At 45.7% G+C, this 22,809-nt stretch overlaps 6 protein-coding genes across 8 annotated transcripts; 3 read left to right on the top strand and 3 right to left on the bottom strand.

The window, feature by feature from the left end:
- Positions 1-58: 58 nt before the first annotated feature.
- On the bottom strand, positions 59-2,406 carry LOC105568310 (transmembrane protein 39A). 2 transcript variants are annotated; one of them, XM_012023884.1, is made up of 7 exons: positions 1,699-2,406; positions 1,429-1,571; positions 1,260-1,358; positions 1,026-1,129; positions 696-948; positions 412-619; positions 59-339 (listed from the first exon to the last, which is right to left on the bottom strand). In XM_012023884.1, the coding sequence occupies exons 1-7, from the start codon at positions 2,020-2,022 to the stop codon at positions 85-87; spliced, it is 1,386 nt and encodes a 461-aa protein (XP_011879274.1). In that variant the 5' UTR covers positions 2,023-2,406; the 3' UTR covers positions 59-84. The 2 variants fall into 2 exon arrangements, with proteins under 2 accessions (XP_011879274.1, XP_011879273.1); XM_012023883.1 differs by having other exon boundaries at positions 59-619.
- Positions 2,407-2,537: 131 nt separating this feature from the next.
- LOC105568309 (zinc finger protein OZF-like) lies at positions 2,538-4,377 on the top strand. Its single transcript, XM_012023882.1, has 3 exons — positions 2,538-2,788; positions 2,866-3,087; positions 3,170-4,377. Exons 2-3 carry the CDS (start codon positions 2,866-2,868, stop codon positions 4,088-4,090), a joined length of 1,143 nt encoding a protein of 380 aa, XP_011879272.1. The 5' UTR covers positions 2,538-2,788; the 3' UTR covers positions 4,091-4,377.
- Positions 4,378-5,748: 1,371 nt separating this feature from the next.
- On the bottom strand, positions 5,749-7,437 carry LOC105568307 (8-oxo-dGDP phosphatase NUDT18). Its single transcript, XM_012023878.1, has 4 exons — positions 7,184-7,437; positions 6,565-7,093; positions 6,139-6,244; positions 5,749-6,077 (listed from the first exon to the last, which is right to left on the bottom strand). Exons 1-4 carry the CDS (start codon positions 7,284-7,286, stop codon positions 5,838-5,840), a joined length of 978 nt encoding a protein of 325 aa, XP_011879268.1. The 5' UTR covers positions 7,287-7,437; the 3' UTR covers positions 5,749-5,837.
- Positions 7,427-8,176, top strand: LOC105568308. Of its 2 annotated transcripts, XM_012023881.1 has the most exons (3): positions 7,427-7,645; positions 7,849-7,930; positions 8,088-8,176. In XM_012023881.1, the coding sequence occupies exons 1-3, from the start codon at positions 7,440-7,442 to the stop codon at positions 8,166-8,168; spliced, it is 369 nt and encodes a 122-aa protein (XP_011879271.1). In that variant the 5' UTR covers positions 7,427-7,439; the 3' UTR covers positions 8,169-8,176. The 2 variants fall into 2 exon arrangements, with proteins under 2 accessions (XP_011879271.1, XP_011879270.1); XM_012023880.1 differs by having other exon boundaries at positions 7,849-8,176.
- Positions 8,177-8,368: 192 nt separating this feature from the next.
- Positions 8,369-10,702, top strand: LOC105568306 (membrane-bound transcription factor site-2 protease). The gene is made up of 6 exons (XM_012023877.1): positions 8,369-8,549; positions 8,790-9,065; positions 9,306-9,656; positions 9,734-9,892; positions 9,997-10,254; positions 10,329-10,702. Exons 1-6 carry the CDS (start codon positions 8,475-8,477, stop codon positions 10,695-10,697), a joined length of 1,488 nt encoding a protein of 495 aa, XP_011879267.1. The 5' UTR covers positions 8,369-8,474; the 3' UTR covers positions 10,698-10,702.
- A 215-nt stretch (positions 10,703-10,917) lies between these two features.
- LOC105568305 (transcription initiation factor IIA subunit 2) lies at positions 10,918-12,224 on the bottom strand. The gene is made up of 4 exons (XM_012023876.1): positions 12,007-12,224; positions 11,546-11,650; positions 11,333-11,462; positions 10,918-11,148 (listed from the first exon to the last, which is right to left on the bottom strand). The coding sequence occupies exons 1-4, from the start codon at positions 12,076-12,078 to the stop codon at positions 11,117-11,119; spliced, it is 339 nt and encodes a 112-aa protein (XP_011879266.1). The 5' UTR covers positions 12,079-12,224; the 3' UTR covers positions 10,918-11,116.
- Positions 12,225-22,809: the final 10,585 nt, after the last annotated feature.

Below are 22,809 nucleotides of genomic sequence, written 5' to 3'. Positions count from 1 at the left end.
ATTTTCTTACGTGGGTGCTTGTTCTTTCGTTTTTTATTTAGTAATAATATTAGATAAGTACTGTACAAATCACACTCTTGCCTTTTATTGAGCAACTGGGTTTACAACCGTTTGAGACTTCTCTTGAATTATTTGTTCAGCGCGGTACACTTTCCAGGATATCAGACAATCTCTGGCCATTTTGAACAAAGTGTAATAATGTATAACTATTAACAATATCGTCGACAGTATTTGATACCATTCCGTCACGCCTATTAAAAGAAACACTTGAACATTCACCAATAATAATTGCAATGCCAGTATTGGACTTGGTAGCGTTGAGCGGTTATTAAATATAGTCTGGAACATGTAACAATTAGTATAGAGTTTAATAATCTTGTGTTGCTCCAAAAGCAAAAAAGAATCACGTACATGAAATTTAGAGTGAGCTGGATTACCCGGTTCCGCTGCTGTGCACAAACCTTCAGAGCGATAAATTTCCCGATTGTGCCTTACAATCGAGCCGTGCGGCCACAAAACCGCGTCGTTCCACGGTTGGGCGTAAATGTGATTATTGCGATTATCTATTTTAACCCATCGACCTAGGTGCATCGCTGATCTGTGTAGCTCGTCGCAATATCTAAAAGTTAATTACGTATTTTAACGGTTAAGCTTGGCCAGGCAATTCTTATGCCACAGGGTGGAACGACACTCACCTGAAAGGATAAACCTGAGCGAGGTACGCGCATATCCTCCCGAGCCAAAACAAGATTATGTGCTGTATCACCCAAAACACATTAAAATGTAAATGCGGAGGTACGAAAATAATAGGCGCGACTACGCAGACGTACGCGTTAGTGGAAGACGAAAATAGAGCTCGCCTTAGCCGTTCGTTAAAATCGGCCCTCAAAGTGGACACCTCCGCTCGAATGGCCGATGCGTTTAACGAGCAACTGTGCAAGGGTTTGTCTGAAAATGTGAGAACAGTGACGTCGTGCTAGACTTTGGCAATATTAATAAACAAACCACGACGTGTACGACGATACCTAATACACATTTTGCTTTCCGCTCCTCCTTTCCTCCGCCTGATCTATCGAAAAATGACGTTGTTCTTATTCCCACCATAAAATATGAATATACCGACAAACTTCTGAAACAAATGGACGCCATAAGCGATTCATTCTTACAAACTATTCTAGTTTCTATTGCAGAGTATACAGTGCAATGTGGTACGTTATTTAATATATCTTCAAGTACTTGTATAATAAAGAGATACTCACGGACAACATAAATAAACGAGTTTCATAGAGCTATATTTCAAAGCCATGTGATAAAGGCACCAGCCTTGCACGCTCTTCACGGCAAGGGATACAGATGACCTGAAAGTAGAATCGCACAAACGTCACTGTGTCCCTGTTACAAGCTTCTGTCATTGACAGAATCACATACCTTATGATGTTTTGAATCGTCAACTTGGCAGGTACAGATGGCAACGAGAGCTCAATGACCCGTAGTAACAACATGTAGAGGAACCTGTGTGCCACCATGGTGAAAATAAATACAAGCAGGTAAGGGTCTATCAAATAAAAGTTCTGAAACATGAAAAAGAGCGCGACTTGGAACTCTTCGATTCCCTGAGCGTGCAGAACGACCGGCCTCGCCGCGAAGAGGCCGCGACCCAGCTTCCGGACGCGTAACGTAACGCAAGCGCGAACCCACCATGCTGTAACCATTGTAGGAATTGGGTAGCCACCAGACGGTCCTGTAGAGATTAAGCAGCTGCAGGCAGGCCGCGATGATCGAGACGAGCAGGGAGAGAGCCTCGAAGCTCAGCTGGCCGTCGACCGGCACCGCGGGTATGGGAATGTGCTTCGGCGCCAGGGACCTCCCGCTGTAGATCTCGTCGAGCCTCTTGTCGTCCGCGCCGGCGGTACTCGCACGCTCCCCGCTGTTGCTCCGCCCGTTGGCGGAGCCAACGCTACCGCTGCCGGACCTGGCGGCCGGCCCGGTCCGACTGACGGCGTTTCGTCTGCCTCCGGGCATGCTTCGCGAGACCCGCGAGAGTTCCCTCAGCCCGAGAATCCTGGCGACGTGCTCCGCATGGCACGACGCGCGCACCAACCTCGAGCAGCTTCTCGGGGGGGCGAGAGGTCTCGTGTCGAGGGTGGCTCTCGGTTTTTTCGGACGCTACTCTCCTGACATGTCGATTATGTCATTGTAAACAAAAACACACGGGGAGGAGCGTGACGTGACGCAACACGCCGCTGTCAGGCACTCGGCCGAGACGCGGACGCCGATCCCGCAGCTCGTCCCCTCGTCCTTCCGTAAATAAGTCGCGTGCGCTCGTTGAGAAACTGATTACAACTTGATAAATCAACGTTCTCGGCGATTTCTCCAGGCCGTCGACGAACGTACCGACGTACCGACGGTGCCGGGAGGCGGAGGGACGCGCGCGGCTACTTGGTTCGCGGGACGGAACGCAGGTAGCGCTGCGGATCGAGCGGCCGGAACCGCGTCTGCTCGCCGCTCTCGGTCCTCTTCCCCCTCCCGGCCGGTCCTCCGTCGCGTAGGTGGCGTGCTCGGATGTCCGAGAAAAAAATGGCTTTGGGACAAAGGGACTGGGGATCCTCGCCAGCGATGTGGGCTGACAAATAATAGTCCGAGTCTCCCGTTGCACCTCGTCGCCGAGTGGGAAGCAGCTGTCAATTATGACGCTTTCGTCGCCCGAGCCCAGCGGAACCGAGAGTACTCGCAACTGACGCGCTGCCCCCCGGTCGAGACCCTCGCCGACGATCCTTGGAATGAAAATGTTAGTGTGCCGCGATCATACGCGACCCCGACGCGCCGAATGCTCGTGTTTTCACGTGGCTTGTCCATGTTTTACAGATGTTCAGTCCTGTACAGATAAAGCACGAATGTACAACTGTAGAGGATGTCAGTGCGAGCGGTAGGATTAGCAGTTCGGACAGCCCCTTGTATCCTTTTATCAATCAGGATGTCGAGTACAAGCACCGCCAGTTGTCGCAGTTCTGGGAGCAGACCCAGCTGTCGGACGAGATGCCCGCCAAGCTCGGGATGCACGATCAGCAGGCCATGTTCCAGGCGGAAGTGAGTATCCACGTGTCGTTTTCGCGCGAGCGACTCGCGTTTAGGCAATTCGGCAAGTGACGTTCGTATATTCACATTCTAGGAAGCTGGCGGCTTGTCGTACGTGAAGGATTACGTACAGAATGGTATGTTCTATCCGGCAGATCAAGAGGATGGCAACAATCAGATGCCGACGGGCAACCAGTGTGACCAGAGTACGAGTAACATCATGACGGTACAGGAAGCCAAGTCGCAAGCCTTGCAGAATCTAGAGGACGTCGGTCAGACGTTGGCGGCCCAGTCGCTGAGCGCTGGGAAAAGCAATCGTCTCGGGAGACCGTCGAAAAGTACCGCGGAGCCAGGCGCGGGGAAGAAGCTGAAATGCCAATGTGAGATCTGCTTCAAGGAATTCGGACACAAGAGCAATTTGTTCATACACATGAGAACGCACAACGGGGAGAGGCCGTATAAATGCAACCAATGTGACAAGTGTTTTACGCACAGTGGAAACCTGGCCATACACATGAGAACGCACTCCGGTGAACGCCCGTACGGTTGTCAGGTATGCGGGAAAATGTTCAGCCACAGTGGCAATCTCTCGACTCACCTGAGAACTCACTCGGGCGTCAAGCCCTACAAATGTGGCGTGTGTGGTAAAGAGTTTAGGCACAGTGGTAACTTGTCGATACACGAGAGGATACATTCCGGGATCAAGCCGTTTCAATGTAAGATCTGCGGGAAGGAGTTCTATCACAGCGGCAATTTGACGACTCACATGAAGAAACATCGTGTAAATACTGACGCGGGCGCAGCTGACTGTGAGAACAATCAAAAGCACGCACTGCATACTGGTACGGATGTTAACACTACCGCTTCTTCAAATTACTTAAATAATGTGTCTTTAACGCTCAATGATGACATTAAATTAATGCATAATACTAGTAATGTGGTTCCTATAAAGAATGAAAGTACAGAGGATACTGTATTGAACACTATGGGAAGATTAACATCCACTTCTAGTTGAAGGTACATACGATTATTATTAAGCAGGATGAGTTGTATAATTTGTTACAGTTGATTATCGATGGCTAGCCAAAAAATTGAAAAGAAATCCTTGATGCCTTAATAATAAGAAAGTACGTATCATCCGTTATGTATAATTTCTTTGTAAAAATGTAAAATTAATTTTTTGCATTTTAAGAGGGCCTGTTGATCTCAAAATATACAAGCTGTTACTCCCAAGTTTTTCAATAATTAGCTTGATAGATATTGATTTGTAACAATTATATATGATACATCCTGTTAAAAAAATACTGTGTCCTTAGTATTTTTCATACTCTTTTTTTTTTTTTTCCAATGCTCTTACAAAGCAGCAATTTTTAAGTAACAAATAGTTTTCATTTTTGAACCTTGATGCAGTTACATGGTCTTCCTGAATTTTAATTGTAACACTATGTAAAAAATAATAAATTCATGTATTTTACTTAGACTTACTTAAGATCAGATGGTATATAATTATAATGATCTGTGATGTTTTTGAGTTACTAAAGTAGGATATGAAAGGACAGTAGAAACGATGCTTCTATACAAAAACTCCACCATTTATATAAATAATTAACATATTCATTATTTCTTGTTCGATTACATCTGTTTATACAAGTACTTTTTAATCCATATCAGACTTAAATAGCCCTTGAATTAAATAAGTAAATTATTGTAATTATTATTAGGATATATATTTTGAGCATACAAAACATGTGTATAAAAATAAAAAATATAGTTTAAATCTTGTTTTGAGCTCATATGTGCAATTTGATATCTAATGTGTGATAAATTACTCCTTAAAACTTTTGCTATCCTTCTTTCTACACTTCTCTTATTCATATAAAGTTTATTTTAATAAATAGTCTCTTAAATTTTTTTTATATTGCTCATACAGTTGACATAACAGATATTGGTTGAGTGATATAGTTTGCATAAATGAGATATGTTAGAAACTATGTAACTTTTGACTTTTCGCATATGCGAATATAAAATTTCAAAACTATTTAACATTTCTAAATATTTTTATGTAGTAATATTTAATAAATTTTTTAAAAACTAATAAACTTGGCTCTCAATAATTTCTTCACACAGTTATAATTATATGTACAATCTAATTAAAATTATATACTTATTTATCAAATTTGAGATTCAAATATACATATCGTAATAAATATATTACGTGGATTTTTATTATACTATTGTATCTGTATTATTTATAATCGTAAGTATAAATTCTAATTTATACTTTATACTGAGAATTGATTAAACTTTCAAGCCTAATCTACGATGTGCCCTTTGCGTCTAGAAACATTCTATTTTATATAGGCAAATCAAAACGCTTAAAGAATTTGTCGACCACGTATGATTGTACAATATTTAATGTACAATTTATCAACTTGCATGCATTGTTTAAACGTATTTGTTGGTTGCAAAATAGAATGTTTCTAGACGCAAAGAGCATATTGTAGATTAGGCCTTAGGAATGAAGAACTTGATGCCAACGTGTTACCGTATTAATAAAATAAGAATACTTGAGTTACTTATCGTACAATTATTAGCTTATTCATATTAGTTAAAAGTATGGAATGTTATCTGTTATAAAGTCATTGGTGTAGACTAGGGTAACTACAATGTTAACATTATAAACTTGATTTTAGTAAAAAAGATCTCCGAGTTCTGTTACACCGTTCACTTTTGTCGAGCAAACTAATTACATTCGTCTGCAATTAACGTACAACCTTCAAAGGAACAGTCATGTTCCGCGGTAGCCGGGCTGCGAGAGTTTCTGCTACGTTTTCGGAAAGTTCATGCCAGATGTACTTCCCGATTACAGGTACGTCTTCCAATGGCAGTTTGAAGGATACCAGCAATGTTAAGCACAGGCCATCTCCTCCCTGTCCACCGCTAAATTCGACAGACAATAAACCGTGTGGCTTGTGCTGAGCTACATCGTTCCCGAATATTTCCTAAAGAAACGAATAAAAATGTTCAATCTACGTTTAGTTTGGCGATGCACCAAACACTCACCATCATGAAGCTATGCAGAGTCGACAGTAAACTGCGATTTGGGTTGACCTCGCAAATTGGCGGATTATACCGTTCGGTGTCAGACATAAGCACGTGTAAACTGTTCCTATCGGCAAAATTTATATGTAAGAAAAATATTGTAGGGACTAACGAACCGACACTGATGTACATGCTAAAATTTCTATTTCCATAGACAAGTTAGTACAGACGTTTTGACCTAAAATCTTGAGTGTACTACGAAATATCACAAATGGAAATTTTAGCACGTACATCAGTGTTGTGGTTCGTTAGCCCCTACAATGTTTTTCGTATATTATCGAACCTCTAACGTATAAGAATTTATTATCTTGTTAATTTGAATGTAACATTAAATACGCTAGAACCTAACAATATCATTACAGTTCTATTACGTGCGGCACAACTTACGTTGCCCTTTTTTTAGATGTAACTATTAATCTGAGCGACAGCTTCGCATGCGACTTGGACACGGGCATCAAGTGAGGGTGCTGAGGCACGGACTTGTTCGAAACGTAACTCTTGCCCCGATCCAGGAGGTACAGGATGTCGTTGGACCTCAACGGCAGGTCGTCGATGTTTCGCACCCAACACGCTTGCAGCGACTCCTCGTTCGCCTGGTCGGGCGTCTTCAGGCTCCCGCCGACTATATTGCCGGTGAATACGAAGCGAAACCACGTGCCGTTGGCGCATTCGACGAGTATCAGCGTCGAGGGCTCTATCACCAGGCCCGTCTCCTCCAGGACCTCCCTCTTCACGGCGCTCACGAGATTCTCGTTCTTCTCCACCCTGCCGGCCGGCAGGTACCACTTGCCGGTGCAGGAGGCCTTCGCCTCCTGCATCATCAACACCTCGCCCTGGTCATTGATGACCACAGCGGCGACTATGTACGTCACCGTTTTCAGGCAAATGGGAACGTGCGGCTGACCTGATTTTGCACCTGTAACATACACCGCGTTAAATGTCCCTCTCTCACCGCGGGAGAGGAGAAGAGACGGCATCGCGAAAACGATCGCCGCGTCTGACGTACCTGTCGTGTCACTCGCGAGAGTATGTACATTGCATATGTCATCGTTCTCCAGCGCCTGTCCGGCGAGCAGCGATTCCACTTGATTCTCCACGAGGTCTGACATGTTGCGCGTACGCACGCACGCACAGCCTGAAAATACCGTGTCGCGTGGCCCGATGCAGCTCTCTCTTTCTCTCCGCGGTCAGTGACGAGCGGCGTACAAGTGACAGGCCATTAGGCGGTAAACGCGTGGAAAGACGCATCGAGATGTGTCAAGATGCGCGATTTCAGTTCCGCCTCCGCTGATGCTCGTCGAGCACATTCCTGCGCGAAATTCCCTATGCGGAACGACGCGGTATCCTCGCGGTTCTTCAACGCGGAACGACGAGACCGCTCACCTCTTTGGAGCCGAGCTGCGAAAGTCTCGGATGAATCGGCGCTCGCGCAATTCTTCAACTTTTTACGGTCCTTCGATACATTCGAGTATACAGATTGCCATTTATCTCGCTGTCGGAGACTCGATCGTGAATCCTTTTCCCCCCGACTCGTCAACATTTTCATTGACAATTGTTGAATTCGTTACTGAAATTTTTCGCTCTTCGCGAGTTACGCTAGAGACCAAGATTCACGGTCGAGCCCCAGGTGTATTTGCAACAGTTGACGGCCGCCGTTTGTTTTCTGTCTAGCTGGAACCGACTCCTGAAAGATCACGTACAGACGTTGCGACGAGATCCAAGAGATACAAACAATACGAATACTAGACGCCAAGTACTATATCCGTATCAAAAATCACTTGATACGCTCGGTATAAACGCCCGCGGATCATTTTGGTTCGATACTCCCGACTCGCGAGTATCAGACCAAGCTGGTACGCGTATCAAAAGATGTCAGCGTGCTGTAAACGATTCGATTCGGATTTATACAGAGCTTGGCTTTCAAGCTTTCGCGGCTGCTGTCTTGTTCAGTCGTAATGGCACCAACTCGATGCGCGTACCAACCGATTTAACAGTGTAAAAGGGGTCAGTGAGATTACGGTGGTTTGCCAAAAACAGCCGGAGCGCGATGCCGATAACGCGATATCGGGCGCGTTATCGTCGAGAATCCGCGCCAGCGTGGGCCCGCAACGTGGTCTAGGGATATAATCATCGAGTACGTTAGACGCCTGGGGGAGAGGGTGCTCGGCACTCACATGGGAACTGATGCTTGTGTGCGTGACTTTTAATAACATTTCGTTCAGACGCAGTGATGTAGTTGATGTGGTGATACGCGAGGCGGACCGGCACCCGGAATTCAAGCTGACATAGGCAAAAAAATGGATGCCCTGAGCGTGTTAATCGTGATTGCTCTGATGCATTGCTCACTATTCTTTTTTGATACGCTTTTCAAGGTAAATCCTACGACTCTCGTTCTCGCCTCCAACGCTCGAGAGTTCGGCGCGAGAGGCCCGCCGGAGCGAAACGACGCGCGAGCGAAGGTCCCCCGGGCTCGGCAAGTTGTCAGTCGTCACCGACATCCACGTTTTCTGTCATGAGATTCTCGCCGCGAGCTCTCGAGCAATTTTGCGACGTGGATCACTGCAAGTTCGTCGTAGCGGGGCTAACTTCGGACCTGATTTGTTTTCTTTCAGTCCTGCTCGCACTTCCCGTACCTCTACTTCCTGGAGAACACCGGCCTGGAGATACAGATATTGAGGGTGAAATTGTTCACGACCGCCTTCAATCGTAAAATAATAAAATGGGGCATGGACCGCTCCAGGTTTTGGACCGCCTGGTTCAACGCAGGTGTCATCATAAGCATTGTACTCTTGCCAATAGCCATTGTCATTATCTTGAAGATGACGTTTAACATGTGGCTAGCCGGATCCTCGAACGACGCCGGTTCAGGAGCTGTATTAGAACCCATGGTAAAGTCTGTGAAAAGTGAAGTCATGCTCCGTCATCTCTCAAGAATTGTTCTCGTGTAGCAAACTCCAACACAAAATTTTTATAGCATTATGTGATTATACACGGCAATCCTTTCTACATCACCAAAATACACGCGAGTCTATGACTATCTCAGATGATCAACATGATATTTAATTACTAATGCTACAATTGTTATCTTTAGTACAGTTTAGTTTTAATAATGATTCCATATGTTTCAGTTACCAGGCGTGGATATTCCTTTCAATGAAATTGGCTATTACGTAACGACGCTAGCAATATGTAGTATAATTCACGAGTTAGGGCATGCCCTTGCCGCAGCGAGAGAAGACGTACAGCTGTTCGGGATAGGAATGATGATTGTTTTCGTAATTCCAATAGCTCACGTGCACATAAGCAATGAACAATTAGTTGCATTACCATTGAGAAATCAATTACGTATTGTGTGCGCGGGAATTTGGCATAACGTTATTCTTGCTACAGTAGCCGCAGCAATTCTCGTGTTTTCCACATGGCTGTGGGCACCGTTTTATAGCATCGGCTCTGGGGTCTACGTGAAGACTATTCTACCTGTGAGTGACCAAAGAACAGAGTTTTTGTTACAATGTATTCTTAATGTGTAATTTTTGCTTGTTACTCTTTGTTGTAGAATTCACCCGCGTTAGGACCATCTGGTCTTTTGGAACGCGATGTGATATACAAGTTAAACAATTGCCCCGTAAAGAACGGCGAGGATTGGTACGATTGTATGCTGCACGCGGTGCAGCATTCTGCGCCTGGCTATTGCGTCAAGCAATCATTTATGCAGGTAATTTTTTCAGAAGGCACCTATCCATTATAATTTCATCGTCTAGTACTCGTATTATCTGTACCTTTTCAATCTCGTTGCAACGCCCGTACGTAATATTTCAGGACTACGACGAGTCAGTTCCAGCTAAGCAGAAAACAAACGGTGCTGTGAACTGTTGTACGCCCGACAGCGAAATAAATGGCAATCTGTGCTTCGAATATATCGAAGGACCGCAGACCGCGCCTCTTCATTTACCTCCGCATTCTTGCCTTCCAGTAAGGACGATGCTTAATCAGTCGCAAAACTTCTGTCAAACTAGTCACGAATGTTTGTCTCATGATACTCATTGTATGAGACCTTCTCTGGACAATGTGACAAAGGTTGGTACAAGCAAACGTAATAGAGTCTTTATAGGCTTCGAAAATGGTCACCTTAAAACAATTTAAAATTGCAGATCATACAAATAAAAAGGAAAATGGGTAAGGATGTGTTATTTGTTGGCCATCCGGCCGACATTTACAGGACTGTTGACGTGTCGGATTGGGTGCCAAAGTATTCCTTCCTGTATCCCAAGTTACCCGAATCGTTTGCGCTACTTTGCAAGTACATCACGGTATTTTCAGCAGGGATGGCAATTATTAACGTTGTGCCTTGCTTCTTTATGGATGGTCAATACATTCTAAATATAGTTGTACTTTATTTATTGAACTCCATCCCACATAATAAAAATATCAGAGAAAGCACAGTACTTACAATAACAAGTATAGGTACATTACTTCTTATAACCAACTTAATGTATTTGTTTATGAATAAATTATTGTAAGTTAATAATGCATCCCCGTCTTCTCTGCCTCCACTTTTCGCATAGAATCGAAACGATCTTAACTAACCTGTCGTATCAATAGTAATAATAATAATGCCCTTTTAGAATTTGAGTCTGGATTTACAGAACCGTCAACGACACATCCTTTATATCTTAATAATCAACTAACGTGTCTTGATATCAAATTCTTGTATACTTGAATTAAAAAAAACCATAAACGAACATAATGATTGATTTAATAACTCAGTTACAGAAATTATATTATTTTAAATTTGAAATATTACTAGCTATATCAGTTAAGTGTTTAAAGGGAAGAAAGTTTATTTTAATTTTGTCTTATTTGCCTTGTTATTTGTCACGAAAAGGTTTATTTTCACAATAAGAGAAAGCTGTACCTTGCGCGAGTCATGCTAAATTTGTTATCGTTTCGCCGCTCCATCCGCATCCAGCGCTGAAAACAATATTAATATCGTAAAGACACGTGTACTCCAAAAAGTGATAAAATTAACCAACGATGTAAGAAGAAAACTGTAAAATATTGCTTGTTTAATCAAGTACGTCACTTGAAAAATTAAACTGTTAAATTGCACAAAGGACACACAATGGGCTCAAGTTCTACTGGTATTAATACTCACTTTTACCATCGCAAGCAACAATTTTTACTTTATCTACTATCGCAACCTCCTGAACCTCACGGATTTCAACGTCGTTAAGCATAAAAGTCCATACATTATCACAAAATCTATACGTGTTTAATTTGCCAGCCTGTAACAAAAACGATGAATCAGATTCTTTCCGAATGCGATGAAGTCGGGCATCGAGGCATCGTTTCGGACACAGAAATGTACCTTAAATGTAAGTCTCGACTTGACTCTAGTCGCTAGAGCTTGATTGATGGCCTTGTCAAATTGGAGCAGCACCTTTAGAGCGAGCTGTGGCGTGATTTGTCCATACTGAAAGATACGTTATCACTGTTAGATGCGATAAAGTCACGAAATAACAAAGACCCTTTCTAATGCATTCAATATTTCCTCCTTCCAATACACGTTAGTCCGTTAGGACACGTAGTGAGATACGTGGTAATTTTTACTTGTCTAACAAAATGGTTTCGCTCTCACGAAGGACGAAATCTGCTGTATGATTTCTTGTTATTTTTCAGCGTAAATGATATTTTGACAGCACACAAACTTCTCTAGCACACGCAGATTGCGTTGTTGTTCATAAAGAATTGATCTTTCTTCGTGCACGTACGTCGAAAACAAAAAATGCGGGACCTAACCTACAACTCGTCGTGTCGCCGTGCACTCACCTGCATCAGCTCGTCGAGACTTTCCTGCAGCGTGTTTCCTAACGTAGTGTTTCTGTACAATTGGTAAGTCATTCTTATGACAAATGCCCCGCAACAACGTGGAGAGTAACGATGTCGGATCGCCAAGCGTCTACCGTCAACAAACAACAGTACCTCTTTGCATAGCTCGGGCTCTCTGACTGCGCCGAGTGCTCCGTTGCGCGCACAGTGCACACACTCCTCACTTATGCACTTGGTTGGACATTAACGTATTTTTAAATAACTATCGCGTGCAATCGTTTGTACTTCGTACGAAGACGTTTGAAGTGCAATGAAAAGATTGTGTCTAACTTAATAAACCTACGAGTATTCCGTTAAAATCCGCGACGCGGTTTATATATAAAAGGTCCGATTTGGGTTTGCGCGCGCGATTAGGATTTCAAGACACGCGTAACATCCGCCTCGTTCGACTGAGCCGCGCCGAATGAATAACATTGTTTTTGACATTGTTTTTGACCATGATTTTCACGGCGCTACGTCATTTCTTGGAATCCGCGCTCGGCGACCGAGTTGTTTACGACTTCGCGGTCTGCGGCGCTCGGCAAAAAAAGTCACGCCGTACGCAGGATCGTTCATTCGTACGGCGACAGTTGAACGAGTCGCATTCCTGCTTGATACGCGTTCGCGACAAGTGTGGAAAGTAACCGCGAACGCTCTCTGCGAATAATTAGTGATCATCGCACCATCTGCATCGCTCAATTCCCGCCATTTGCCGTGGATTCTCAGTTAGCCGGCAAGACAGACAGCGCGAGTCGAGTGCTTCAACTTGCATTTACAGGTAATTTATTAATACTACTAGTTTACACATTTGTATAAGCAGCTATTTCGCACAGTTAAAGGAAGATTGAAGAGAGATTCAAAAGTTTCGAGACAAAAAGCCAGACAACCCTGAAGCCCGAAAATCCCGTCTTCAAAACTTTTAATCTGATCCTTTCCTTTAATTTCTATCCTACTAATCTCTTCTCCTCCCCCTTTCGTGTTATAAAACTCAAGATTATACATATTTATTTCATATTAAATGGAATTAAACGACGACGTATCCGATTGGCTCGCTGTTTCGACGATTTAGAAATCGCGCCTGCTGCTTCACTCGGCTAACTTCAAATCGTAGTCAGTTGTGCGACGCGACGCGATGGAAGTCGAATTCGGATCGCTCGATCCGTATTTTGCTTCGATCGACGCGATCTAAAAGTTCAGCGCGAATAGAATTATCACGAGCACCTTCGGATCGTCGGGCGTTTGTTTTAACAATCGCGTGTAACGATAGTTATCAACGTTTATTGTATTCCAGTATCGCGATTCCGACGTCCGGTGATTCCGACTCGATCGTCATCAAACGAGAGATCCACGCATACGTTTCGAGCTGTATCCGACGCCGAAGTGCCGCGAGCAGCGACAGCATTGAGGATGCTCGATCGTCGCCAGGTATGTGCGTACAATTATTACATCGTAACTTTAATACTGTGTCGCGCGCCTTTTCTCGAAGTTTATAGAAAAGTTTTGTGGAAACGCCTGTCAACCGTTAGATTGCATCGGCGTCGTACGAGTTGACTTCGTCGCGTTCTTTCCCTCTGAAAAAAAGAGCTGAACGTGCAACCGGGAATAAGAGCATCAGATTTAGTGCGCGTCCCCTTCGGCGTTACCGACATCTACAGAGCTGCGCTTTAGCAACTGCCGATAACTTCGCGCCGCCAGTTAGTTACGGGACGCGCCGCGCGGAAGTGAAGTCGCGGAGTTCGCCGCCCGACTTGGGACTGTTCGAGCTGGTTCGAGCCGGACGCTTCGAGGTTTCGCGACGATCGTGATCTAAAATCGGGGCGAACTAAAGCCGCGCGCGAACGTACAGTTATCGCGAGTGACCGCGAGTGCCTCCGTATCGTCGGGCGACGTTATCGCGCCGATATCGTGACTTCGCGTCCGTCAAGGAGCGCGCGCGCGAAATCGGTCGAGATACGCGGCGCGCTTGGCGCCATTACTGGCCATTACTTCCTCGCCGAGATGCGGCGCAGAGAGGCGCACGAGAATCGTCAGGTATGTAGCGTGTTACTCGCACAATTAGCTGCGCCGATCGCATCCGACGCGATGCCTCGTCACTTGGACGATACTTTTAAGCGCGCCACCGGGTGCCTCGCACGACTCGGCCGAAGTTTCGAGCGGCCGAGGTCGGGCAGAGCGGCTCGAATCTCGCCGTGCGCGCGCGCGCGCACGCGCGGCGTTCGCGCGGCGTCTATTGTATTCCAGTATCGCGATTCCGATGTCCGGTGATTCGGTCCGACTCGATCGTCATCAAACGAGAGATCCACGCATACGTTTCGAGCCGTATCCTACGCCGAAGTGCCGCGAGCAGCGACAGCATTCCCAGTGAGAAATGATTCGTCGATCGACGTCGAAATGATGTCGAATGGACGTCAATTCGACGGTGTCGATGTCGATTCGACGTCGTTTCGACGTCGATCGACGAATCATTTCTTACTGGGTTGAGGATGCTCGATCGTCGCCAGGTATATGCGTACAATTATTACATCGTAACTTTAATACTGTGTCGCGCGGGTCTTTTCTTAAAGTTTACAAAAAAGTTTTGTGGGAAACGCCTTTCACCCGTTAGATTGCATCGACGTCGTACGAGTTGACTTCGTCGCGTTCTTTCCCTCTGAAAAAATGAGCTGAACGTGCAACCGGGACGAATAAAAGCATCAGATTAGTGCGCGTCCCCTTCGGCGTTACCGACATCTACAGAGCTGCAACTGTCGATAACTTCGCGCCGCCAGTTAGTTACGGGACGCGCCGCGCGGAAGTGAAGTCGCGGAGTCCGCCGCCCCGACTCGGGACTGTTCGAGCCGGACGCTTCGAGGTTTCGCGACGATCGTGATCTAAAATCGGGCCGCGGGCGAACGTACAGTGATCGCGAGTGACCGCGAGTGCCTCCGTATCGTCGGGCGACGTTATCGCGCCGATACCGTGACTTCGCGTCCGTCAAGGAGCGCGCGCGCGAAATCGGTCGAGATACGCGGCGCGCTTGGCGCCATTACTCCCTCGCCGAGATGCGACGCGGAGAGGCGCGCGAGAATCGTCAGGTATGTTAGCGTGTTACTCGCACAATTAGCTGCACCGATCGCATCCGACGCGATGCCTCGTCACTTGGACGATACTTTTAAGCGCGCCACCGGGTGTCTCGCACGAATCGGCCAAAGTTTCCGGCGGCCGAGGTCGGGCAGAGCGGCTTGAATTTCGCCGCGCGCGCGCGGCGTTTGCTCGGCGTTTGCGCGTCGAGTATCGCGAAACGAGCCGTTCTTATCGACATCGCCTCTCGCCCTCTCCTCCCCCGTCGCCCTCCCGCCCCTTACGCCCCAGCAGCCCGAATTTTCAGAGTAGAGGTAATCCCGGGTTGACGCAGCGGGAGAGAATCAAATCCGCGCGAGGCGAGGCGGAGCGGCGAGGGGCAGGGGACGGGAGAGGGCGCGTAAGAGCGTAGGGATGAATCTAACGAGGTAACTCGCGCGCCGATTGCCCGCAATGTTTATGCTCCTCTGATTCGCGAGCGGCTGCCTTCGCGACGCTGCTCTTAGGACGATCATGCGATTTATGCCGCGCCGTAGGAAACGAGGGGGAAAAACCGCTGACCAAAATCTTGTACGTCAACGCCCACTAACGCCCAGTGGGCATTACTTTATCTTATCGTCTTATTTTATCTTATTTTACTTTTATAATGCGAGCCAGCAAGGCCTAATGCCCCCAAAAAATGCCCAGTAATGCCGCAAATCTGTACACCACAATGCCCTCAGCGGTTTGTCCCTCGATAGAAAAATGAACGCTTATCGGAATCGCTTTAATTCTCTTTCCTTGTGAAACGGTTCCCGCGCAATTGTCGCTCAGGCACTCGCGATTAGTTGAAGTCCGGGAATAACTTTCTACGTAAGTTTCAACGTTCTCGAAATTTCGCAGGAGAAATCTTATTACGATCGGTCCAAATTCTGACGAATATCGTTAGAATTGTTGCTACATAAGAGACCGTTTTAGACGTACAGTTAATGAATTAATTAGTGGAAGCTAAAAAGTTTTAATCTAGGCATTTTTTCATATTCATTGATAACGTTTCATTAACACGCTTGTGAATTGTTTAGAGTGTGATACCTCATACATAAACCGCGTGTAAATTGTGAACTCGTGATGCAAGTTAAAAAAAAAAAGAGTATATTAGTAACAGTAAATGATTTTATTTATGTGCGTTATGTCACTTTACTCTTTTTATTTTCAATTTTGTAATATATTAAATGTAGTATTTAATTATAATGCAAATGCACATTAATGCACAGGTGGCAACCGTTATTATTTTCGCTGATAACATACATAAATCTTGACGTTTTAGAGAATTAAGCGAGAATTATTTAACTATGATTCAGTAAAATGTAATAAATGACATTTGCAACACAATTAGTATTAATACCGTGTTAATAATACGACGCCGACTGGAAAGGGTGGGAAGAGTCATATTCTTGATTAAACTAACAATAAGATGATATATTACGACCGATACTGTCGAAAGGTAAAATTGGTGGAAAGTTTTCCAGTACGTCGCGTAGAAAAATTTAATTAAAATTAATCGCGCAATATTTCGAGCAATTTTTAACGCAAGCTGTAATTCTGCGTCGACGCGAGTCGTGGCAGGAGGCTCGTTTTCCTCCTTTTATAAATTCGCACGCGCGCTGGCTCGAACGTAAATATGAGAAGCCTTATAGCTATCCGTTCGGTTCAAATACTCGAGTAATTACCGGCAGAAAGTTTCGGCTTGCATGCGAAACTTTCCTCGGCAAAAGAGGCACAAAGCCTCTCGAGCCGGAAATGAATAAGCAGCTCCCATGAACTTGGCGCACGAAAGTGTATTTGTTTCTCTACGTACCAGGTGTTTCGCCAGATTTATTAGCATCGATCCGCAGCTTTTGCACAATTTGCAAATCAAAGCCTACAATTCTTTCGCGTAGATTCTTTCGCTCTCTGCTCACTGGATCTCTGCGAAAAAAATATATATAACGGAGTAACTCTTGGTGTCAGCAGTAAAATTCTTCACGAATTTGTAATTTGAAACCAATTTGTTCCAACGAAACATCGGTGGATAAACAACGCTACATGACTATATGGAAATGTAAGAAGCTGCTGATCTTAAAGAGTCGCTAATCCTTTTTTTTGGGATGGAGTGGGGTGGGGTATTTTTTTTAAACGTTGAATATTTAACTCGCCCTTAACGGGAAAATACGCGGGACGATGGCTGGGATCGAACCGAGGATCGAACCGACCTTTTATTATTGATCACTCGTGTTTGCTTAGAGCTAAACGTTATCCCATATATCTTACAAAAAAAAGGTAAAGAATTATTTAGTTTTTTTTCACAAAAGAAAGATTACAGCTTCGTGAGTTTCCTCGCGGCGGAAAGGGAGAGAAACAAAGTTCGAGACGACGTCGTGTAGAATGCGAAGGTGCTGGCGTTATCGTAGAACGGGAATAAGAAGTTAAGAAAGAACAGGATAAAAAGATCTTCGTAGCGCGGGAGGGGCGGAAGCCGGGGAGGGCGCCTATGGTCCACTGGAAGGTCCCGTTTGTGAAGGAGAAAGGGGGTAGGAGGGGTTGACTTTTGGTGGTCGTGCGAGCAAGATAGTCTCATCGATCGGATTCCGTGCGACGCGGGAGCGCGATGAAAGGCATCTTTAAGAGTAGTACAGCGAGGTCTATAATGGGGGGGGGGTGGGGTGGAGAGGAGAGGGTGAATGTGGACGTCGACGAGGGGATGGGGGTCGCGCGAGCGCGGGATAAAATCCCTCCGCGTGACTATTTATGTAGCTCGCCTTTCAGAAACTTTGCAAGAACAATTTATTACGGATATACGTGCCATTTTGGGAGGGGGTCAAAACTTTATTATGACACTGAGAACTTTATCTACGGCTAGGGGGAAAGCGGTTTCCTTTATCGATAACGGGACGGTTAAATCGGATATATAATCTGGAGGGAATCGAGGCGGAAACATTTTCAATAGCTTTTATAAATAATACGGCAAATGCTTGCGCTGTCTTTTTGTCAGCGATACGCGCAACATAATAGAACAATATGGAGATAACGTTAAAATATATGTGAAACGGTTTATCTATATCAGGTCAGTACTTTTGTCAATTTTTTAATGGACGGGTTTTTAAATCAATAATCAGTATTTTATGACGAATATTAATATCTTTTATAACTAATTGATATTCAATGGTCAGTAATGTCAATGTAATAAAGTTTTCGCTGACTATTTACTCAAAAACCTAATCAATAAATGTATATTGGAAAAATGATGAAACAAAGAGAGGAAAACAATGAAAATCTTTCCGCAATGACTTAAATTACAGAGGAAAATATGCGCTCATGCAGCTCTAAAATTGTCTTTGGAAATAGAGGATCTCTTCTTTGAAAAGAGGAGAGGGTTTTTCTTCCGTTTCTTCAAAATTAATTTTAGTACGTTGCTACGCTTCGCTGGTAAGACTGGGGCATTAGGTCATTGCTTTTAGAAGTTAGACTTGATCTATAAACTTAGTGATTTGATTAGATGATAGCACTGTCGTTGGGATAGGTCAGACTGACGGAGGCTCGGGCTTGTAATTGGCTAAATGGAATGTACCATCCACGTATACAATAGTAAGAAAAGCTATAGCAATAAGAAAACTCATTAGCACATAATTTATTGCGCTACATTAACACTGGATATTTATTAAAATTGGACTAATGATAAAATCCAAAGTAACGTGGTAAATTGTCGTAATTTAGATAATCATTTTCGTTTCTTTCCCAATAACTCGGACAAAGAATCCCGTCCCGATTGTGAAGTAATTACGACAATCGCTGGAATTAGGAGAAACGGTTATAGGGAAACGACAAAATCCACTTGTTACGTTGCTGATTTGCTTGAAGTTATATGCCATTTCTATAACCGTGTTAGAGGGAAAAGAGCAGGCAGGAAGGAAGGAAGGAAAGAGAGGAAAGAGACATTAGCGAGAAGGAAAGAGAGATTTCCGAGTGGTGAAAGAAATAAGCGACACAGTGATTGAGAAGGAGCGAATGGGCGAGATATATAAGGTGTATACATGCACAGAGTGATTACATCAAGCATCAGAATTGTTTTCCTCAAAGGCAAAATTTGCATCGTTCTTTAAGATGAAAATTGAATTAACTATTCTCACTCGTAATTTTCAATTCCACCATTAAATGCACAAACATTGAACCAACTCTGCCAAGAAATTATTTCTCGAAGCGCGATTTCAAACGAGATGTTGTCATCTGTTTAAACTTTTCAAGTTTAATTTGCTCGTATCGTTATGTATAAATAAAATTGCAATTTCGACAATTACGCGACATACACGCACATGTATGCAACTTGCAATTTTTGAAATCCATTCAGAAGCTAAGTTGTTTCAGTTTGGAAGTCATCACTCTAACGGGAATAGTACTGTTTGAACTGCGCGTTAGGATTAGGACACCCTATAGGGAGAACAGCGGTAAGCGTCGGCCGTTGCCAAGGCAATGAATCGCAGATTGACGCAGGCGTCGCGACGTCCGGCCGCGCGCTCACCCCCGTATTCCGCCCCCTCTTTCTCCCGCCGAAGCGTGCCACTGCTTAAAGCGCGCACCTCGCCCGGTTCACCCCCCCGTCCCATCCCTACTTATGACACAGACGGTTAAATTCGCCAAGTTTGTCGCATTATGATTTATACGGGGAAATTCCGTCGGTGTCGATTTTGCGGGCCCAGACCTCGATACGTCTCTCTCCCGATTGATCTCAGAATCGCTATTCAATTGTATCTCGTGTTTGGATTTCGTTACGGATGAATATGCATGCTTCGCATCGCGACACTCTGATATATTCCATCTCGCGTAATCGACAATATTTTCTGAAGGACGCTCGAGATCGGCGCCGGCTGCTTTACAATTGTGTCGTGTCCCCACGGCATTTGTCTTTAATTAGAGATAATCTGTTTACCTCTGACGTGATTCACGCTTTTTCTGTCAATTTTAAAAGAGCTACCTGTGTATATCGTTCGAAATACGTAATGAATCAGTGAAACGCTACGCTCGTTATAAATGTTACACACGGTTACGGTCTACGTATTTTAGAAATCTGTGTAAAGTTACACATTGCATGAGTACATATATTGCGATCGATGTTAGTTTCGTTTAATTATTTGGCAAAAGTTTCGAGCTTGAATAATGCTGCGGAATCTGTGATTGGATTTTTCTGCCGCGAGCCTCGAAAGTTAATATCCAGAATTTAACATTTACAAAATACGCGAAATCCAAATTAACTCTAACGTCGGCGGCTGCACAAATCTGGAATCTCGTAGATAGAAAAGCAATTGTATAAGTTGTGCCATTCAAACTTCCAATTTGGAGTGTGGATAGATAATTGCGAGATGCTTCAACTTAAATTGCGTTGCGATTCGACATAGTATTTTCTACTTCCAATCTAGGATTCTCCTCTTCTCACTCTGCTTTCTTTTTTATAATACTTGTTCAAATGTGATATTTCAACGAAAAGTACTTGTCTTTTAAATAAAATGTAACCCTCAGAATTTGCCACATAATTGATAGATCGCGGTGTATGTTAAACATTAATCATCGGCAAAAAGTAGCCGTTACTTTTCTGAGCGCAAGTTATGTTAAAATGCATAAGAGCTAGGTCATTCGTAATTACTTTTTTCTCTCACTATTAATGTTAAGCTTTAGATATCGCGTGCGCAGAAAAATACCTGGGGGGTCAATTCTTACACTATAGTGAAAATGCTAAAAGTGAATAGTTTTGTCTATGTCTAACTGTTCCCTTAAAAAGAGACAAGGCCGCTCACTTTTAGCAGTTTCACTATGTTGCCTGATACAGAATTGATTCCCTGTACGCGGTTTTACGAAACTGTTTAAAGCTCGAACGCTTGATCCTTCTGCTTTACATACGCGTGATCGGTTAAAATCAAAGTGTGTCAATTTCGAGTTGCGTGCTCGTCGGCTATGGGGCCGCGTCGGACCGCTCCAAAGTTCGCCCCGCGACTCGGCGGACGGTCCGTGCGAGCCGCGTACATTAGTATACGTAGCGCGCATCCCCAGGGCAGGGGAGGCGAGTAAGAGAGAGAAAGAGACGAAGAGTACAGGGCAGCAGGAGGGTGGAAGAAGCCGCGCGCGCGAGATATATATACAGCGTATGTCGCGGTGGCATCGTCGTCGGCTCGAGCGGTGGGGTCGGGTGGAAAAAGTTGGGTGAAACTTGAAGGAGAAGCGGAGAAGGAAGCGCGCAGGATATACGCGGGGGGAAAAGGGTGGCACGCGCGCTGCGCGGGCGAAGCGGAGAATCGGAATGAAAGGAGGGAAACGGGGAGTTGGTGGGACACGGGGGTTGAATCTGGAAAGAAGAGGGAAGTTCGGCGGAGACGCGCCGTAGGCAACACATCGTCGGGTTGCTACTGGTAAGCGTGGCAGCGCCGAAGGTGATCGCGACCGGGGTTGAACAGTGGTAGTAGCTACGCGGCGACGTTGGTGGTGGTGGCGGCGATGGTAGTGGTGCGGATGGTAGAGCGGTAGTGGTGGATCGGCTTGTCCCGACGCGCGCCGGGAAAGTTTCGTCGAGAAACGCGGCGCGCGCGGAGTGTGAGAACGCGCGGCGGCGGCGACGGTGGTGGCGGCGGCGGCGGCGGCGGCGGCAGCGGCGGCGGTGGCGGCGGCGGCGGCGACGAGCGAGAAAGAGGGCCAGGGAGAAAGTTGGGGGTGAGTCGCGCGCGGGGGTGAGAGGCGCGGGATAGAGTTTGGAGCGAGAGTCCGGAGGACGGCGGCAACGCGATGCGGAGGCAAGGTTTTCGTCTCCAGTTCCCGCTAAGCGGCCGACAGGTTTGGAACGAGCGCGCGGGCTACGGCATACGTTCGTGCGACACGCGGGCTAGCGTGTTTCACTCGTTTTGTATATATGGGCTACATATATACATATAAAAGGGGTACATATACATAGCGTGCGCGTAGTGGCGGTTGTCGGTTAAGGGAGGACGTCGGCACACGTGGCCACGCGCTACCAGCGACGAGCGGCCCGCTACCACGGTGACCGGCACGCGGCGTGGGACGGTCGGAATCGCTTGCGCGGGGTTCACGCGTGCTACCGCGGTGGTCGAGTTCACGCGTGGCACTACGGCCGCGGAGGGTCGCGAGCGAGCGAGCGAGGTCGACGAGCGCGCGACCACCCTCCTCCCACCGCGCTGGTCCGCGTCTCCTCTTCTCCTTCTTCGGTGCGTCCGCGTCCTTCTCTTCCTCCTCCTCCTCCTTCTCCTCCTCCTCCTCCTCCTCCTTCTCCTCCTCCTCCTCTTCCTCCTCCTCCTCCTCCTCCTCCTCCTCCGCCTCCTCCTCTTCTTCCTTCTCCACCTTCGCCGGCTCCTACTCTCGCTGCTTCGCCTCTCTCTTCCTCATGTTCTCTACCCCTAGTGAGATATTGATTTCCCTTAGCTGACTCCCACGAGGGCAGGCGGCAGGCAACCAGGTACGGCTACCGTGCCACGAGTAGACAGCTTCCGACAATCAGAAAGAAACCATCGTATGCACTTGGTTGATCTATACTGAGCGGACGTAGCCTTTCGTCCATCTTCCTCCATTTGCCGATGGGACTTGCTTTTTCAATTCCACTCTATTCGGTACAGGGGCACTTTTCCAAACATCCGCCACGTGCTTCGTGCGCTCGCGCTATTGTTTCTCAAGATTTCCATTTGAATCACTAAT

The sequence above is a fragment of the Vollenhovia emeryi genome, unplaced genomic scaffold (assembly GCF_000949405.1).
Source record: "Vollenhovia emeryi isolate VEMERY1.0 unplaced genomic scaffold, V.emery_V1.0 DF939130.1, whole genome shotgun sequence".
NCBI lineage: Eukaryota > Metazoa > Arthropoda > Insecta > Hymenoptera > Formicidae > Vollenhovia > Vollenhovia emeryi.
This window is presented reverse-complemented; position numbering and strand designations above follow the sequence as displayed.

Coding starts and splice junctions, on each gene's coding strand:
- LOC105568310 (XM_012023883.1), bottom strand. CDS start 2,022: ATGCCCGGAGGCAGACGAAACGCCGTCAGTCGGACCGGGCCGGCCGCC. Junction 1,572..1,698: donor CCTACAATGGTTACAGCATG/GTGGGTTCGCGC, acceptor TTCATGTTTCAG/AACTTTTATTTGATAGACCC. Junction 620..695: donor GCTCAGGTTTATCCTTTCAG/GTGAGTGTCGTT, acceptor ATTAACTTTTAG/ATATTGCGACGAGCTACACA.
- LOC105568309 (XM_012023882.1), top strand. CDS start 2,866: ATGTTCAGTCCTGTACAGATAAAGCACGAATGTACAACTGTAGAGGAT. Junction 3,088..3,169: donor AGGCCATGTTCCAGGCGGAA/GTGAGTATCCAC, acceptor TTCACATTCTAG/GAAGCTGGCGGCTTGTCGTA.
- LOC105568307 (XM_012023878.1), bottom strand. CDS start 7,286: ATGTCAGACCTCGTGGAGAATCAAGTGGAATCGCTGCTCGCCGGACAG. Junction 6,245..6,564: donor ACATCTAAAAAAAGGGCAAC/GTAAGTTGTGCC, acceptor TTTTGCCGATAG/GAACAGTTTACACGTGCTTA. Junction 6,078..6,138: donor CTCTGCATAGCTTCATGATG/GTGAGTGTTTGG, acceptor TCGTTTCTTTAG/GAAATATTCGGGAACGATGT.
- LOC105568308 (XM_012023880.1), top strand. CDS start 7,440: ATGCGCGATTTCAGTTCCGCCTCCGCTGATGCTCGTCGAGCACATTCC. Junction 7,646..7,848: donor CGGTCCTTCGATACATTCGA/GTATACAGATTG, acceptor TTTTCTGTCTAG/CTGGAACCGACTCCTGAAAG.
- LOC105568306 (XM_012023877.1), top strand. CDS start 8,475: ATGGATGCCCTGAGCGTGTTAATCGTGATTGCTCTGATGCATTGCTCA. Junction 8,550..8,789: donor TTTTTGATACGCTTTTCAAG/GTAAATCCTACG, acceptor GTTTTCTTTCAG/TCCTGCTCGCACTTCCCGTA. Junction 9,657..9,733: donor ACGTGAAGACTATTCTACCT/GTGAGTGACCAA, acceptor TCTTTGTTGTAG/AATTCACCCGCGTTAGGACC.
- LOC105568305 (XM_012023876.1), bottom strand. CDS start 12,078: ATGACTTACCAATTGTACAGAAACACTACGTTAGGAAACACGCTGCAG. Junction 11,651..12,006: donor GTCTCGACGAGCTGATGCAG/GTGAGTGCACGG, acceptor CGTATCTTTCAG/TATGGACAAATCACGCCACA. Junction 11,149..11,332: donor TGTTGCTTGCGATGGTAAAA/GTGAGTATTAAT, acceptor TATTGTTTTCAG/CGCTGGATGCGGATGGAGCG.